The sequence below is a fragment of the Lytechinus variegatus genome, chromosome 12, assembly GCF_018143015.1.
Source record: "Lytechinus variegatus isolate NC3 chromosome 12, Lvar_3.0, whole genome shotgun sequence".
NCBI lineage: Eukaryota > Metazoa > Echinodermata > Echinoidea > Temnopleuroida > Toxopneustidae > Lytechinus > Lytechinus variegatus.
In genome coordinates, this window is record NC_054751.1 from 619237 (window position 1) to 635984 (window position 16748).

The 16748-nt window shown below is 36.2% G+C and overlaps 1 protein-coding gene across 2 annotated transcripts; it reads left to right on the forward strand.

Annotated features, from left to right (window-relative positions):
* Nucleotides 1–1607: 1607 nt before the first annotated feature.
* LOC121424791 (max dimerization protein 1-like) lies at nt 1608–16748 on the forward strand. 2 transcript variants are annotated; one of them, XM_041620568.1, is made up of 6 exons: nt 1608–1857; nt 2239–2317; nt 3005–3037; nt 8262–8376; nt 9831–9990; nt 11227–16748. In XM_041620568.1, the coding sequence occupies exons 1-6, from the start codon at nt 1788–1790 to the stop codon at nt 11340–11342; spliced, it is 573 nt and encodes a 190-aa protein (XP_041476502.1). In that variant the 5' UTR covers nt 1608–1787; the 3' UTR covers nt 11343–16748. The 2 variants fall into 2 exon arrangements, with proteins under 2 accessions (XP_041476502.1, XP_041476501.1); XM_041620567.1 differs by having other exon boundaries at nt 1609–1857; nt 3002–3037.

A 16748-nucleotide genomic window follows, 5' to 3' on the forward strand; every position in this document is an offset into this window, starting at 1 on the left:
GAGAAAATAATAAAATAGAAATTCAGAAAAAACTACTACTACTACTACTACTACTACTACTACTATCCTACTACAGTACTATTTCTATCACTACTACTACTACCACTACTACTTCTACTACTACTACTATTACTACTACTGCTACTACTACTACTATTACTACTATACTACTACTACTACTCCTACTACTACTACTACTACTACTACTACTACTACTACTACTACTATCCTAGTATAGTACTATTTCTATCACCACTACTACTACGGCTACTACTATACTTCTACTACTCCTATTACTGCAGCTACTACTACTATTACTACTATACTACTCCTACTACTACTACTACTACTACTACTACTACTACTCCTACTCCTACTACTACTACTACTACTACACACCGTCACCACCACTTTTACTAAACGATTGCCTGGACCACCATCACTCTAACGACGACAACAACTAGTCTGTTGGTCAACCCCTTCGCTCGAGTTAAGGGTCTGAATGTGCAGCCTACTCTTGCCTTGTTTACTGAAGGCTCTCTCGCTTTTGTATTTGCTAGTCTTTGCATGGAGGCACACTTGTTGATCAAAGTTCCAATCAAGGTCTGTGCCCGCAGACTAGACAACAACTGCTGTACCACTACTTCTACATCTACTGCTGCTACCGGGTCTCCCGGGCCAACAGAGGGCAATGGGGTTCCCTTATATTGATTTATAATGTTCAGTGTGTTTTTTTTCAGGAACTTTAATGCCTGTGTTTTGAGTGATATAATCTAGTTTAGCATTTTTTGCTTCTCATATAAAGATGTTGTGAATGCGGGTTTCTGTGTTCCCCACTTAAACATTTTTGTGCGTCAATTTTCACTGGCGGCATATTTAAGGGTTCTCGGTCAACATTTTTTTAGGACGAAGAGCCCCCTCTTCTGAAGGGGGGGGGGGTTAATGAATAAATATCTAAGAAAAAATAGTTGTTACCAAGCTATAAAAGAATCCGTTGTACTGAATATCATAATAATATAACCGGTCTTGCAAAAAAAAAATGGGAGAATGGAATTTGGAAATACTGAGATCGTCCATGGTCAGCCACACCCACGACACACAAGTTTGTTTTTCGACCCCTCGGTTACATTTATGTACATTTCAGTGACGCTGTTGTAACCAAGGCCATGAACATGTAGGCCGATTCATGCTTACTTCGTATGATCATGGACCTAGTTACTCTAGGGCCATGATGTAATTGAATTTCGATGAAATATAACTTCTCCAAATCTCGGTATTTCAAAACCTTAAAATTTGTCCAAAATCAGTGCCATTTCCTCAATACCCAAAACCCTTCGATGTATAATACAGATCAGCTGGACAGGCTATGTATGTTTCAGCTTTCCACATTTCACTTGCACGCACGTTGGGTTTGTTGATGTTTTGAGTAAAAGCTGGGCGTGGTGTACCCACGTGTGTTACACATGGACTTTTGCCATGATCGAGGTACGAGCTCGTGATTGGCTGGCTAAAAATATCTTCCGTAACCTGGGTTGGCTTGACCAATGAAAGAGTGCAGAGAAGCACGTGACCTGTTTGTTTGCATTCTCGATCCTGTCATGTCAAGCGAACTCTGCGCCCGCTTACCACGTATTATATCCTGCGCATATTCGCTCGCGATAAATTTGTGTTGCATGAAATGTACACAAACCTGTGGAGGAACAGACGAGAACGGAAACATCCTAGCTATTTCTGATCGAAACGGGCATTTTTACAGATTTTTAGTCTAATCTAGACACTACATTAAAATGATGGAAGGTCTACTCAACATTGAGCAGTTGCTCCAAGCTGCAGAGTTTTTGGAAAGGAGAGAAAGAGGTAAGATTTTGTTTCTACAGCAACTTCGTTGACGTTGATGAGTCAGGAGCGGTTTGCAATTGTTTGTGTGATTGGGGTATTTTGACAGGTCGGTTCATGTTTGTTGGTTGTTTGCAGCTAGCTAGCTCGCCCTACGTGGAGGTTTGGTTAAAATAGATCAACGCTTAATTCATATTTAATCCTTCTGTTGTAATTAATTTAGATGAATTTAAAACATTTGCTTTAACGTGAGAGACTGGTGTGAATATTGTGTGAGAGTAACAAAAAAATGGGAGAAGTCAAGTCTCAAGAAAAAATAGTTTGATGCGAGACTGACACGATACTCCTCCCCAAATTTCTCCTATTTTTAATTTAGTATTTATTCTTGTGATTTATTTCCAGAACATGGTTATGCATCACCATACACACATGAAGCAAATAATAAGAGGAAACACCGGGTGAAGAGGCTGAATTCCAATAGGTAGGATAAAAATTCAAACAATATTTGTTTTTACAGTTGAATAAGTTCAATTGTGTCAAGAGTTTTTAGGTCAGGCATGTTCCTTCTTGTCTTGTTTGTTGATCATGGGGCCACGAGACTATAATTAGAATTGTGACAGGTTGAATAATTGTTCATGTAGGATCTACAGCATGGATTCTACTTTGACCCAGTGCTATTCACTTGAGCTAATCATGACTTCATGTCATCATGGAGTCTTTTTGGAATTGGAGATCTTCACTCGTACTCGTCTATTCCACACTCAAGAAAATTACTAGTAATAAAGTCTTTCCCAAGAATGTCAAGCTTAGATTTATGGTGGTCAGCTACAATAGAATGTTAAAATAGCAGATTGAATTTATACTTTTAATGAGTGACCATAATTAGCCATCAAAACTGATGACATTTATGACAATGGTTTCACTTTGTCCAGTCACAAACAGGGCGGTATTGATCGCCCCTGCCATTTCTTCAGTTTGTTGACTGGCGCCCATTTTTTTGATCAGCTGTGAATAGTGTGTAAAGCAACGAAGTCAGCTGTTCTCAAAACATGCATGCCCCCTGGCCTAGTAAAGTCATTATTTGCAGTGTACTGATTGAAAATTGCAACAATCTCAGTGATATTGTGGTAATCTATGTTTCATTTTTTGTGGTTTATTCCTACAGTAGCCGATCAACGCACAATGAATTGGAGAAAAATAGGTAAGAAAGTCGTTGTTTACAAAATGGCCCTGCCCACCACCACCACGTATCCAGTGACCTCTTGCCTTTCGTCCTCTATTTGTGTGCACACGTGTGCTAGCTGCGGGTGTGTGAGCTCGCTCTCCATTGACTGCATGTGTACGAGAATACTATGCATGTGGGAGACGTGTGTGTATCCGGTTGTGTACCTCATAATGAACTGTGTGTGTGTGTATTAGTATTGTGCTTGCTATGCCCAGCTGTATGCACAGATGATTGTGTGTATCGTATGTAGATTATACCGGGTACCGGCACGGCACGGCGGGGGTGTTTGTTGACCGTTATAGTTGTTTTGGGATTCCCTCCAAATTTTGTGAGTGAAGGGTTTTGTTGAGTTCGTTGATGAGGCTGGCCCCCAGAATTGGCGTTGATTACATCACCCGGAGGTGGAATATAGAGTCAGTCCACGAAACACCAACGCTATTGCTGTACTAGGAAATTAGGATGTAATTTTTGGTTGGGTGTATTAAAAAAGGAAATACCTGATCATTTGACTTGAGGTTAACCGTATTCTTTCTTTTCAATGGAAATTAAGGACATTAGCTAGACTTTTTACAAAATAAACCCACCCCTCCCAAAAAAATCTTTAAAAAGAAAATGATTTTTCATAAAAAAATATTTATATTCATACTATTTCATGGCAGTCCATGCTGTAAAACTAATAGGCCTAGAATTAGAAATTCTCATGGAAAATATATATAGGCATATTAAAAAATGTCCAGTACAGCCTACAGGCCTCAATATTATTAGATCTCCCTTCCATTGTAGGTATTTCCAGGAGTATATGATAAAAAAAAAGCTCATTGAATTTTTTTGGAAAATATTAAATTTGCCAGCTCAGTTCATTTTGTTGGATTAAATCTATTTTTCATAATGAGATCAAACAATTTAACAACCATTTGACTTGTCATCAAGAAGTCGGCCTTCACTTGCACTGTTGCAGAAATATAAAATCATTGAATCTTGATAGTTAACAGTCAGTCAGCAAGCCCTGAAAAAGTAGCTTCTTTTATCCAACTGATATTCATGATTAGAGGGTTTTTGCATTGTTAATGAGCTTGGTGTGTACCAAAACACCTCTTTATTGCTGCTCTATATATGACCAAGTTTCACGTTTTTGGTATCTTTGTAATACAGAATCTTGCTCATTTACAGGGGCTTGCTGACTGACTGTTAAAGGGAAGTTCACCCTGAAGAAAACTTTCTTGTAAAAATAGCAGAAAAAATAGTAAAAAATATTGGTGAAGGTTTGAGGAAAATCCGTTAAAGTGTAAGAAAGTTAATAAAGCTCAAAGTTTGGGATTTGTGACGTCATAAACGAGCAGCTGTCCCATGTGTTATGTAATATAAAATGCATAAATTTCAAATTTTTTATGGTTCCTGATGACTAATTTTCTTTTCTTTTCATGATCGGTGTGAAACGATTTGTCTATTGATATACAAAAGTTACAATGAAACCATTTTCAATTTTCTGAGAAAATGACATTTCATTGATTTTTTACCATTCGCTATGTAGGAATGCTGCTCGCATATGACGTCATAAATCAAATAATTGAAATTCTAATAACTTTCTAATTATTTGATGATTTTTTCTCAAACCTTCGGCAATATTTTTCATTAATTTTTCTGCTATTTTACAATAAACTTTTTGTCAGGGTGAACTTCCCCTTTAACAGAGTAGGCCTATACTTGTTTTCTTGAGAAGGGGAGGGGCAACATTTGCCTCCAAATCAATTCACTGGTGCCTGATGTAATCCCTTTTGTGAATATAGAAGGTCTATTCTTGTAGCCTATTTTATGCAAATTTGATAAATGGCTGGCTTGTTGGACACAAAAGGCAGTCCCTGCTTGGTCACAGCTGAGGGACAAGGGCTCTCCATTCACCCATTCAAGGTGTGCCTGGCAGCTTTCCAACATCCCCAAACAACAATTGAATTATTTGCTTGTTTTCTTTCTCACTTGTAAATTTCACAACAATTTGCCTCTACATGTATTTTTTTTTTCGCTTGGATCTATTTTTTTTCTTGATTCCTCCTTTATGTTTTTCTTGGTAGACTTGGATTGGTGTGAAGACATGTCAAAGTATAAAGAAAAAAACTCAAGGATTTTTTTTTCTATTTATCTTACAGTGTGTAATGAATCAAGGTAATGAAAAATATGTCAAGCAAATCAAGAAATAAGCAATTTTGTTGCATTATGTATCCACTAAATCCAATGAACTATGCCTACATATTGGCTTAGGACTTTTCTCCATGATTCTTGCAGAAATTAGGGCACATACTACATGTATGATCATTCAGGATCACTTTTTATGCTTTTGTCTTTATTTGGCAGTTGATGCACCCTCCTTAAAAAAATCCTGCAAACTACAACTACAATGGAAAAAGAAAAAAAAATCTACACATTGTCTGTGTTCCATGTTAAATGCAATCACTGTATTTCATTGAAGAAGAAAAACAAAGAATTGAATGAAATAATCAAATTAAGATTTCTGGCTGTGGCGACATGATCGAAACCAAGTCAGATTAAAGTTCTTTTCACAGTATGCCGTTTTCACATTTGCAAACGCGATCAAACTCTGTGTGATACATGAAATAAAGTCATGAAAAAGTTGCAATTAATAATCAAGAAAAAAAAATAGAAATAAAATTTGCCAATTTAAAAATTAAAATACTTGACCTCTGAGATGGTCAATAATTCATTGTCCCAAGTAAATATAGGGGATATATTATGGACGTTTTAGAAGTTATTTTTTAAAAGGAAAAGCAACGAAGGCAGCATGATATTACTGGGGAGTATCATATTTCACAAAAGTTTCACAACTGATTTTTGCTGACTGATCTTGTTATAAGCTACTGCAAATCCTTGCATCTTGCTGTTGGCTGATGAAGGCAAGTTAGTCCGTGAAGATGACCTACAAAACTTTCCTTGGATTCCCCCATCCACACACAAACACACAAAAAAAAATTAAGATCATGACAATACCGGGATTGCCCGGTCCCTGGGTATTTTCAAAAGAGTGATTGCTAGTTTTGCTCTGCAGGCCTATGCTACATTACCATACATAGGGGTCATTGAGTGTGTGTGTGTGTCACTGCAGCTGCTCAAACTGTGGTACTCCACAAGTCATAAACATTGTTCAGATTTGTTGATACAATATAGCCCTACAATATGTACATGAACTGGCTTATCTATGCATGAACCAGGGAAGTGTTGCATGATTTACTAGTACCAGTAGTAGGCCTACATGCCCCCTACATGCAAGATACTGGGTGGGTCACTCTACTCCATGACTAAAATGTTACCAATTTTATGTCTAAGTACATTGAATGCCGTGATGAAAATGGATACATATTACAATAAATATGTGAAGCACAAATTAAGGTTCCATGACATTTGCTCTGGTGATAATTACTCTGCTGCAAATTCCACATATTAATGGAGCAAGTATGCAAATTGAACCCTGGATTTAACACTATACCCTAAACCGAAACTTAAACCCTATTGCAACCCTAACCCTTTATCTTACTCTTAGATGAAATAAAAGTCTTGAGCAATTGCCACCGGAGCAAATGTTGTGTCGCCCAAAAAGTCAAGCCATGGGTACTGTGCACCTTCAAAATTTGGAAATTACCTGAGAAAAAAAGAGAGAAAACAATTGCTCTGCCTCCCCCAACCCCATTACTTTTTGTGTATACTGTTGGCACCCTGAATACAGGAATCTAGATATTAAGCCTACAGTCAGTAGTACAGTGTACCGTAGAAGCTTTGTAGTATACAGATGTAAGCCTTCAGCCCTGTAATGTATACAATCAACGCAATCATTTGTGACTGTTCATGGTCGTACAACGTGTAGGCTACTTAGGCATACATACAATACGTACATTTGCTTAAACTTTAAAGTTGATAAAATGGCCCAGCACTTGGAGGTGATGTAAATTTTACACCTAAAATGAAATGATCAGTGATCACACAATTTTTTTTTTAAATTTGTAATTGCAATTTGTGTGTGAAGATGCGACTTGAATAAGGGAGTGGCACCCCTTTAGATGGCCCCTCCCCGTACACTATAAATGGTCTTGTTAACGAAAGTGAGTGTATTCATTTTTTCAAACCTGTTCCAAATTTGACTTTGAATAGTTGACTGACATCCAAATAATTCAAAGAACTGCAGAAGAAACCTCCCCCACAAGAAACTCTGAATTCGTATGAAGTGTGCAAAAGTTTTAGAATATAATGGGAGAGAGTCTGCCAAGTATTAAGTGGTTTTGGAACCCTTCTTGTAGCTAGTCATGTGATCAGACTGTCATGTGATCAAACCATAGTGTGAGAGGAAATGACCGAGGGGTTCATAGAACTATCTTTGTACGCAGTGATCATGTGAGTGTGTGGGAATGACTGCATCATATAGTACGTGACTCTGCACACGGGTGTGTAATGGAGATATGCTTGGTTGCATGTACATGTAGCAGTCAGTGTCAAGGAAGTTATATTGTATTCATTGTTTACATACTTGGCAATTAATAGTATGGAGGGGGTACCATTATATTTTAAAAACATGTTCAGTTTACATTTCAAGTACGTCGTTTGACAACGTGATTTGGTATAAATGGGATTTGTTTGTGCAGCAGTCATTGCTCCTATGCAATGCAAATCAACTGTTCGAAAAGGGCTTTTATAATGAAGACAGTAATGAATAGATGAATGAAAATAACATACAATTTCTTTGAAATGATATAGGAAATATGATTTTAAAAAATTAATATTTTCACTTCCAAGAAACAATCTTAAAACCAGCTTAAAACTGAAAATACTACCCCAACTATGTCAAGTAAAATCTGCACAAGTGAAACTATTTCAATTCCAATAATCAGTGGTTTTAAAGCAATTTTCAGCCCTATATTGCCCATTTGGCATTAAAGAAAAAAAATTGTCTCTATATAGATTTCACTTAGGCAGAGATGGTAGAAAAAGATATATTATATTATGAGCAGCAATATTTTTATTGAACAATTTGAGTGCCTGAAGTTGCCCTTTACTTTAATACAGAGGCCAAAGTCGCTAATAATTCAAGGGGAATGTTTTTGTTATGTACAGTGTATTTTTCTGTGTTGACATAAATTCCTCTCATAAATTGTCAGTGGATAATCCTCCCTTCTTTTTCTTTCTCTTCTCATTTTTACAGGCGCGCACATTTAAGAACGTGCTTGGAGAGACTAAAAGAAATGGTACCACTCGATGGAGATATGCCTCGCCACACCACACTAGGTCTCTTAACAAATGCAAAAGAATTCATTGTGGTAAGAGAACGTTTCATGCAAAACTCAATTGACCATGTGCATGGACAATATTGATAATAAAATGAAGGAAAAGAAATGCTTGAGATTGATGTAGAATTTGCTTCCCTTCTATTTTTGTTCCAAATGTGAAAAATGAATTTGAAAAAAATGCAAGATTTTATCAAAACATAATTGAGAATTTAGAAGTTGAGTTGTATTGTCTTGTATAACTGGGTAATGTACAGTGAGCCAATGATTATATGCATTCTACTGAACTCATGGGGGTGCTGTGGGTTTGGATATTACCCTATCCAACTACTGCTCTTTGAAAATCAAATACTCCACAGTCCACATTAATCCTAATTAACTTTTTTTATCATTTCTTTAAATCTACATTTTCATAACCAACTCCCATTGTCAGATCTCTCTTACCGAGGCATGAGTGAGGTAAAAAAATGTTGAAAATCACCATTTTCTTACTATAGGTCTAATAGAATCCAAAGCTAATCTGCATTCAGAGATTGTTTGCGATATTAGCATGGTTGGTAGTGGATATACATGTACAGAATTTAATTAAAACAACCATTAGGTTTTACAGTAAAGTACTTTCAGCATGGTGACATGCTGGAATGATAATCTGTATGGTTGATTTAGCGGGAAGTGTGGGATTAGTGGTATTTTGTAATCTAATCTGAGCCCATGACTCTAATCTGATCTTGGCCTCATATTCATTGATGTTCTAGGTCAGCTTAGAGCTAAAATGTGGAAAGGAAAGCTATGCGCACGTAGTGCGTGTGGTGATAGGCAAGCATCCTGCAAGATCCCATGTTGGTTGCAAGCATGGGCTGTGTTGGAGTGCACACATGTAGCTTTTGAAATATGAAACATGTGAGTGAAAAATCAAAAAGTTTGTGTGTGCAGTTGATCATGAGACCATGCCTCGTCATACTCCCGGCAGTCGGTCAACAGTGCATTCTAGAATCTGGATATTTGAATTTCTTTTTATAAATAGCAAGCAATTTACCATTATAGTTGTGTAGATTGCTATCCATATCCTGGGAATGTCCATCTTCAAGCAGTCCAAGTAATCCCTCCCCGCGACCCCCCCCCCCCTCTTTGTAAATGACAAATTGTTTATTTCAGTGTATGGAGATATTAGCAGATTGGTCATCTACTTGCTGACCCCTCATTTGACTTGTAAGTTAAAAAAATAGAAAACAGTAAAAAAAATATCTTTTGATACAAGTTCACATTTTTTTTTTTTTGGGGGGGGGGGGGTGCATGGTGAACTCAAATGTTAAATATATTTGTTTATCCTATAGGCCCCCTATCCATCCAGGGGGCCTTGTTCATCATGGGAGTAGAATCTTAACCCTAATGCTCCGCAATAGTTCACCAGTCCATAGAAACACACTCCTGTTTTGAAGATCCATTCGTCATTGCGACATTTTCTATGTTTTTGTTGTGTTTTACAGGATCTGGAGGAGAAGTCCGCGCGGTTTGCCTTACACAAAGACCAGCTATGCAGAGAACAGCGCTTCCTAAGACGGAGACTGGATTACTTACAGTCTACCTTGCACAGACAGCGTCAAGACAGTACAGGAAGCTCCTTGGCCTCCGATGACTCAGAGAAAGGTATCGTGTCTACGCCACAAGACTCTCCCCTTTTTCTATCCACTGATCTATTCTTAGAACATGATGACGTCAAAAGGACAGTCACCATACCCTTTTCAATGCGTAAAAAGAGTAATCTATTTACAGTTAACCAAATCTAATCTGTCAGTTTTTAGAGTATCATAATTGGAGAGTTCAGCCACATTGAAAAGCTAATGAAAAATAAATCATACATAACCAAATCTTATGTGTCTTTATGTAATTGGAGAATTGATAGAACATGAACATAGAGGCCTGTATTCTGAAGTCAGGTTTAACTTAGACCATGGTCTAGCTCTGTGCTAAAATTATGGGAAGCCAAAAGTGTCAACATTTTTATTAAGTTGTATGTTTCTTATATTTACTGTGCTCTTTCCTGATTCATTGATGCTGAAGACGATCATCTATTTATACTTCCTAGACAATTATGAATGATTGAGAGCCAAATGAACTAAAATATCTCTACTGTTAGTGATTTATGTAACAATTGGCTATCCATACTTAAAGCACAACTTTAAACCTGAATTTAAGTTAAACCTGACTTCAGAATACTGGCCAGAGAGTATATCAGAAATTGAATGAAACACCTACAAGGTTGGGGTCTGCAAGAACATAGAAATAATTGTAATTCTGTGTTGCCAAGTTGCGAAGTCTGATATATATATTGCCATAGCAAAGAAGTTAATACTTCCTGTAGCAATTGAATGAAATCACATTTAATTTCCAGACTTATTTGGACTGAAGATTGATTTGCTATCAATTGTATGTTTCTTGCCACACCCTATCTGAAAAGAAATAAATTTTGAACTTAATTGAATTTTAATTTTTGTATTTCTTGATATAATAACACAATGATCATATGTTATGATATAGTTTGGAATATTTGTCCCAAATAAAAAAATATAAAAAAACCCTGGATACTGAAATATTGCAGTTTTAGGGTTTTGATTAAAAATAGCTTCCTTTTTGCAAAAAGTTGCAAGAAGTATTTTTGTGAAGGCATGCTATGATGTTAATAATAAGGAAATGTAGATGATTTGGTAGAAGAGGTCATTTCGATCATTTGAATGATTTAGGTATGGGTAAAAAAAAAGAAAGATATATTTTATAGCATTCACTGGAATATCTTTAAATTGTGAATCCCTGCGTCCAATTGTACGCTTGGTTCTTGGTTATATTTGAGGAATAACGGTCATTTCGCTTCTCTTTCCTTCCCAGATGACGTTGATGTAATTGGGTATGACAGTGATAATCGCAGTATTGCATCGGATCTGAACAGCAGTGATGGAGACCTTGCGGTCGCTACCAAAGAGATTATCATCACTGACTTATAGCTCCGGAGAGAATTTCTATTCACAAAGTTTAACAAAAAATAATCTTCTTTACTTGCTGCTGTGTTTAAAGGAGTTCAAGAAAAGACTGTCTGTGTATTAACACCCAATGGAGATATCCGTGGCCACGCCCGCTGGCCGGTCTGCTGAGGAGTAACCAGTAAAGATATGAAATATTCAAGTGCCAATAAAAATATATCACATTCAGGAAATGGAGAAATTTTCAGATTTAAAGAGTTAGAAGAAAAGTTAGGTCATTTTGAATGGCGACTATTTATGGAATAGCATTTGGGCAACATTTTATGTCATTAGCTGAATAGCTGATAATGATTGGACAATGCTTGTTGACCAGTGAGTATAAGAAGAGAATTAATTCCAATCAGTACCTCGACAATACTATTTCTCCTGTTGAGGAATACCTGTCATTCATACTATGTAGAGCTTTCATTCATGGAGTATTTTCCCATCATGAATACATGTACATTGATAGGAAATGGTTTATGAGATTTAAAACAAAATATTTGGTAATGCATTCAGTGGAATTCGAAATTTCAGTTGCATGTACACCCACAATTTGAAATTGCATGTGTGTTAATAATCATCTCTTGTTTATAAAACACGCGAGTTCAATGTTACGGGCATTCGGAAGTCCTTGTGTATTGATAATGCCGACATGGCAGTCAAACTTGTCATGGTTTCTTTTTTAATTTTTCCTGTGGAGCTACGGGACTCTGTCCGTCATACACTGAATGTTTACTAATAATGATGTGTGTGAAAAAATGTTTCAGTATTAAAAACTTTTTGGAGGGATTTCCCTCCGTGATTCTTATACTAGTTCCTTCTGTTTACATCCTCAATTGCTGCAATGAAAAAAAAAGAGAGTAAAGTTACTATCACTCTAGATGCTGCAGTACATCTGCCTTTTTTGCATACACTCATGTACACTTCCTCTGACACGATTCCCTTCACATGGTGCTGCATGGCTGCATTTTGAAGAGCAAAACTAAAGTGTTGATTGTGAGTGGACAAATTAAAGCCAGAACAAAACACTCAATGCAGGTATACTACAGTGGATTCGCATTTCGCAATGATTAAGTGGCTTATAAGTGCCCTCTATTGGCCAGTTTGAGACAGGCTGTTCTGGAGCTAATTTGCAAAGCTTCATACTGGCAACTGATTGCATTGGCCAATTTGAAGGAGTCCAAAGTTCCAAAGAATGTTGCATGGGGTTGGTCATGTAGTTCAAGTGCAACCGGAAGAGATAGATACTGTAAGTTCTACTTGGGTGTTCAGATATAAATCATGCAGATAAGAAAGTCACTAAATTCTCCAAGAGACAAATTGCACTGCACATAGAAATGGGTTTATGGGACCAAGCACAAATCTTGTATGATTTTTGTGGCTTGTCTTCTCAGCTAATATTTGTCATGTTATTCTAGAAGCATTGTAAGTACCGGGGTACATCCTTTTTAGGGGGGCAGTCGTACTATGAAATTCTTCCTCATTGTCAGTAAAATGAGACAGATTAGAAAACTGAGAAACCCCCCAAAAAAAGTTTACCCGAAAAGCACTTGAAATATGATCTAAACCCTGATAACAAGGCTGCTTGTTGTGAATCCACTGTTGTTCTTAAGAATAAAAGGTAAATGTGAAATTGATAAGCATGCAATGAGAGAACAATGTAACTGGTGTATTCATCTCTTTCAGCATGCTAAGCACTAAGAGCATCATATGTGAAATGATCCCTTTATCTTGGTGCAAAGTCACAAATGTTTCAAAACCTCTTGGACTTGGGATTGAGATTCACATGGAAGTGTAGTTAAATCGATGATTGCTCCTTAATTTCAGACTTACAGTAAGTTCTGCGGAGGCTTGTTTTGCAGACGTCGATCTGTGACAGAACATCAAATGAATGATGAACGTAACATGTTGAATGTGTAATATGAAGTACTGCTAATAGTAACCTGAAAGGTCCAAGTTAACTGATGCTGCACATCAAATACTTTCTAAATGTACACCACCTCTCAAATAATTACGGTAATTGATAATATTGCAAGTATGATTGAAAGTCTGAAACCATACTTAGATAACTTGCACTGAGTCTCATCAGTCATAATTTTGATTCTTTAATTCAATAAACAAGGATTTTTTTTTTTTCTCTCCCTCTGGGTAAAAAATGTGCTCTATTTTCTTCTTTTTTTTTTTAAAAGAAATTATTTATATTGTAACTACGATAAAGAGAGATAAAAATACTAGGTGTTATAGCTGATTCACTTATGTAATAGTAGCTCTTAGTTATGTATGGTATTGGTAAAAATTGAAATGAAAAAAAATTGAGTCTATACATGTAATTCTTTTTAAATTCGAGATTTAAAATGTCTTGTTTAACCATGGCTAACAGGGCTCAAAAGAATCTTGTATTTAGTCTTGGGATTAAGAAATCTAGTAGTGAGCAAGTAATATTTAATTAAAAAGTGGGTAAAAGCAATAAATTGGGATAAAATTCGAGGTGTTTTATGAGGGAGAGATGTTAATAAAAGATATGGGGAAATATGGTTTTTGACCATCGACATGTTAAAAAAAAATGTATAACATTCCTCTAAAGAGAGGTGTAGATGTAGCATGGTTTTTTGTGCTTCAGTTTTCATTGTGATTTCAAAGGTTTGTGTACAGTTATGCAGCTACATGCCATGGTATGCTCTATGCTGCATGCTGCCGTTGAGGAGTTTGTAGTGATCGTTTCTAGCATATTTTTTGTTAGCTTGTGTCTGTCGTCTTGTGTATTGGTTTATATCTGGAAGCGTTTCTGCTGATTTTTATCGACATGTATTGTGTACGATACAAAGTGTATTCTTCAGTGAATAAGAACCGCTTGTTTGTTTGTCGTCAAATTGAGATGATTTTTTTTTTATAAGGTTATTAATATATATGACTCTCTTGCTCCTTTGCAAAAGGCAAATTATTTTATAACTTGTGAACACTATTTAAAGTACATGTAGAACATTTTATGTATACTTGTAAATACAGGGTGCTTCTACAAATTCTGAAATCTTAATATAAAATAGAATAGCCCTTGTCGTGCAGGTTGCAGTTTTGCAAGTAATCTGCTTTTGATTTGTCTTATTCTAATATCAATTTGTTCGAAGGAATTTTTCCACTATCATATTAAGGATTGATATAGAGAAGTTACAGGCAAATACATGTAATGAAAGGCACAGTGTAAGTTTCCTGATATTGAAGATTTTTGAGATTCTGGTCGAATGTAAATTGTTGCACGCTACATCATATGTGTATGGAGTATCAAAGTGATAAAGTCACAGTCCTTTGTTACATCATAGCAATGGTTCCAAACAGACAAATAGTTTTATTTTTATTATTTTTTTTGGGGGGGCTACTTTTTACAATCTTTTGTCTAAATCTACAACATAGGGTTCACTTTAATATTACCATGATTGGGGACTTTTGAGGATTTTCATGTAACATTTATTTTCCAATTTTCCAGGGCACTTTTAACCATTTTGGGATGAAATTGCCCGAGCCTCCTGTATTTTAAACGCAGTTCTTTATCAGTAATCTTTGCACCAGTGGATCCAGTCACACCGAGACCAAACCAAGCAACAGTATGCCATTCAAAAGAACATAACAATTTTGATCAGACCCCATTCTGTTTGCTTGGTGCGACTGTGTCCTCGGATCCAGAACTTGAGGCTACTTGAAACTGTTTGGAACCAGTTTGCCATGGGGACGAATGACGGTGATGTCACACTTTCGTCCTCTCTTGAGAAGAATGTCCACATATTAAGAGTGAATAAGATAGGGATAATAATTCTTGTATGTTCACAAGTCAGCTTCCTCTGTACTAAATGCATGCAGGGATATCGATGTCACATAGTACTTCTAAAATAACTCCATTGTAACTGTCAGCAATACTTTTCTGAGATTCCTGGGTCCCGTTTCATAATGACACTTCTAATAGCAAATTTGCCATCAGCCAATCAGAAAATAGGATTTCAGTAGCTTTTAACTGTTGTTGCCTATTGTACCATGCTTTATGAAATGGGTCCCTATCCCAGTTACCATTCATTTCTTCCATTACTGAGGGGTGTTGCAGGAAACGTAGTTAGTTTGCAATTGCCTGCAAATGACCAACTTATTATCATATGACTAGGACTACTTTCTTGCGCTAAATCAGATTCCCAATTGTCTCGATTCTTATTCTTAATAAGCATCTTAATGGAGAATTGAAATATTTTCAAATTTGGATTTTGCATTTAAGAAAATGTGCTTCATTTATGTTAAGACCAGGAAGGTTTGGGTATCTCATTTAGCTCAAGAACGGGACAACCGTTGTTTGGAGAGTCTTGCATCGACTTCCGAACGTCATTATGAAACCGTCCCCAGCAATTGGTTGTAAACTTGCAACCAGTTGTAAAGAATAATGATGGATGTGGGGAATCTAAATCAATTGCAAAGCTCTTGCACTTGATTTGCCAGTTTCTTGCAATGCCCCTGAAGAAATGCAACCATTTCCCACTTGAATGGCAAAGTATGATTTTTTTTTCAAAGTAACTTAATAGTTATCCTTATTCATCCCCTTCAGTAAATTTATGACAACCAAGTTTGTTATGAACATGATTGGATAAAATGGAAAATACTTGATCAAATGGGGGTTACTGGAATGGAAATAATAGCTGCATATTTTGTTGGATGTGCTATTTACAGTTTACATCACATAATTTCTTCGTGAAAATGTGAAACGGATCAACTTTTTAAAAAAGTGAGTAGAAGGATCAATGATTTTAAGAAGCTATTTTCTCAGCATTCTTATGCCAATTTTCATTTCATCTTCATCATTGTATTACATACCATTTTCCCTGTTTTTTTTTTGTAGGAACAATGTAAAAGTTGCCCCTGAATGAAGTGCTACATGGATATAGTGTATGAATTTCGTCCGCAGTTTCCAACTGTTTTAAAAGCCCCATTCAGCCTTCTTGCCTATGATAAATTGTTTTTTATCAAGTCCGCTCCCGCACTATTTCTTAATCTTCCCCCATTTTATTGGAAACTGAACTCGAGAAGCAGCCACCACAAACAGACTATTTATTTCTCTTTATTTTTTGCAACTGTACAAAGTGTGACCTTAAATTATAAACAGATTTTACCCTTCAAAAGTCTGAGATTTTCTTTTTTTCAGTGTTAACTCATTACAATGATTATTATTCTTTTTTTAAAGTTTTGTAAATACTGCCTTTTTCTGTATGTTGAAAATAATTATCAGAATTGTATATGTCTACAATATATATTACTGTAGAAATTATTTGTAGATCTCTGCTTGTATTGTGTGTAAACTATGATAAATGAAATAAAAAGTTCTATTTCCACATAAGAGAATAAATTGTGTGAACTATA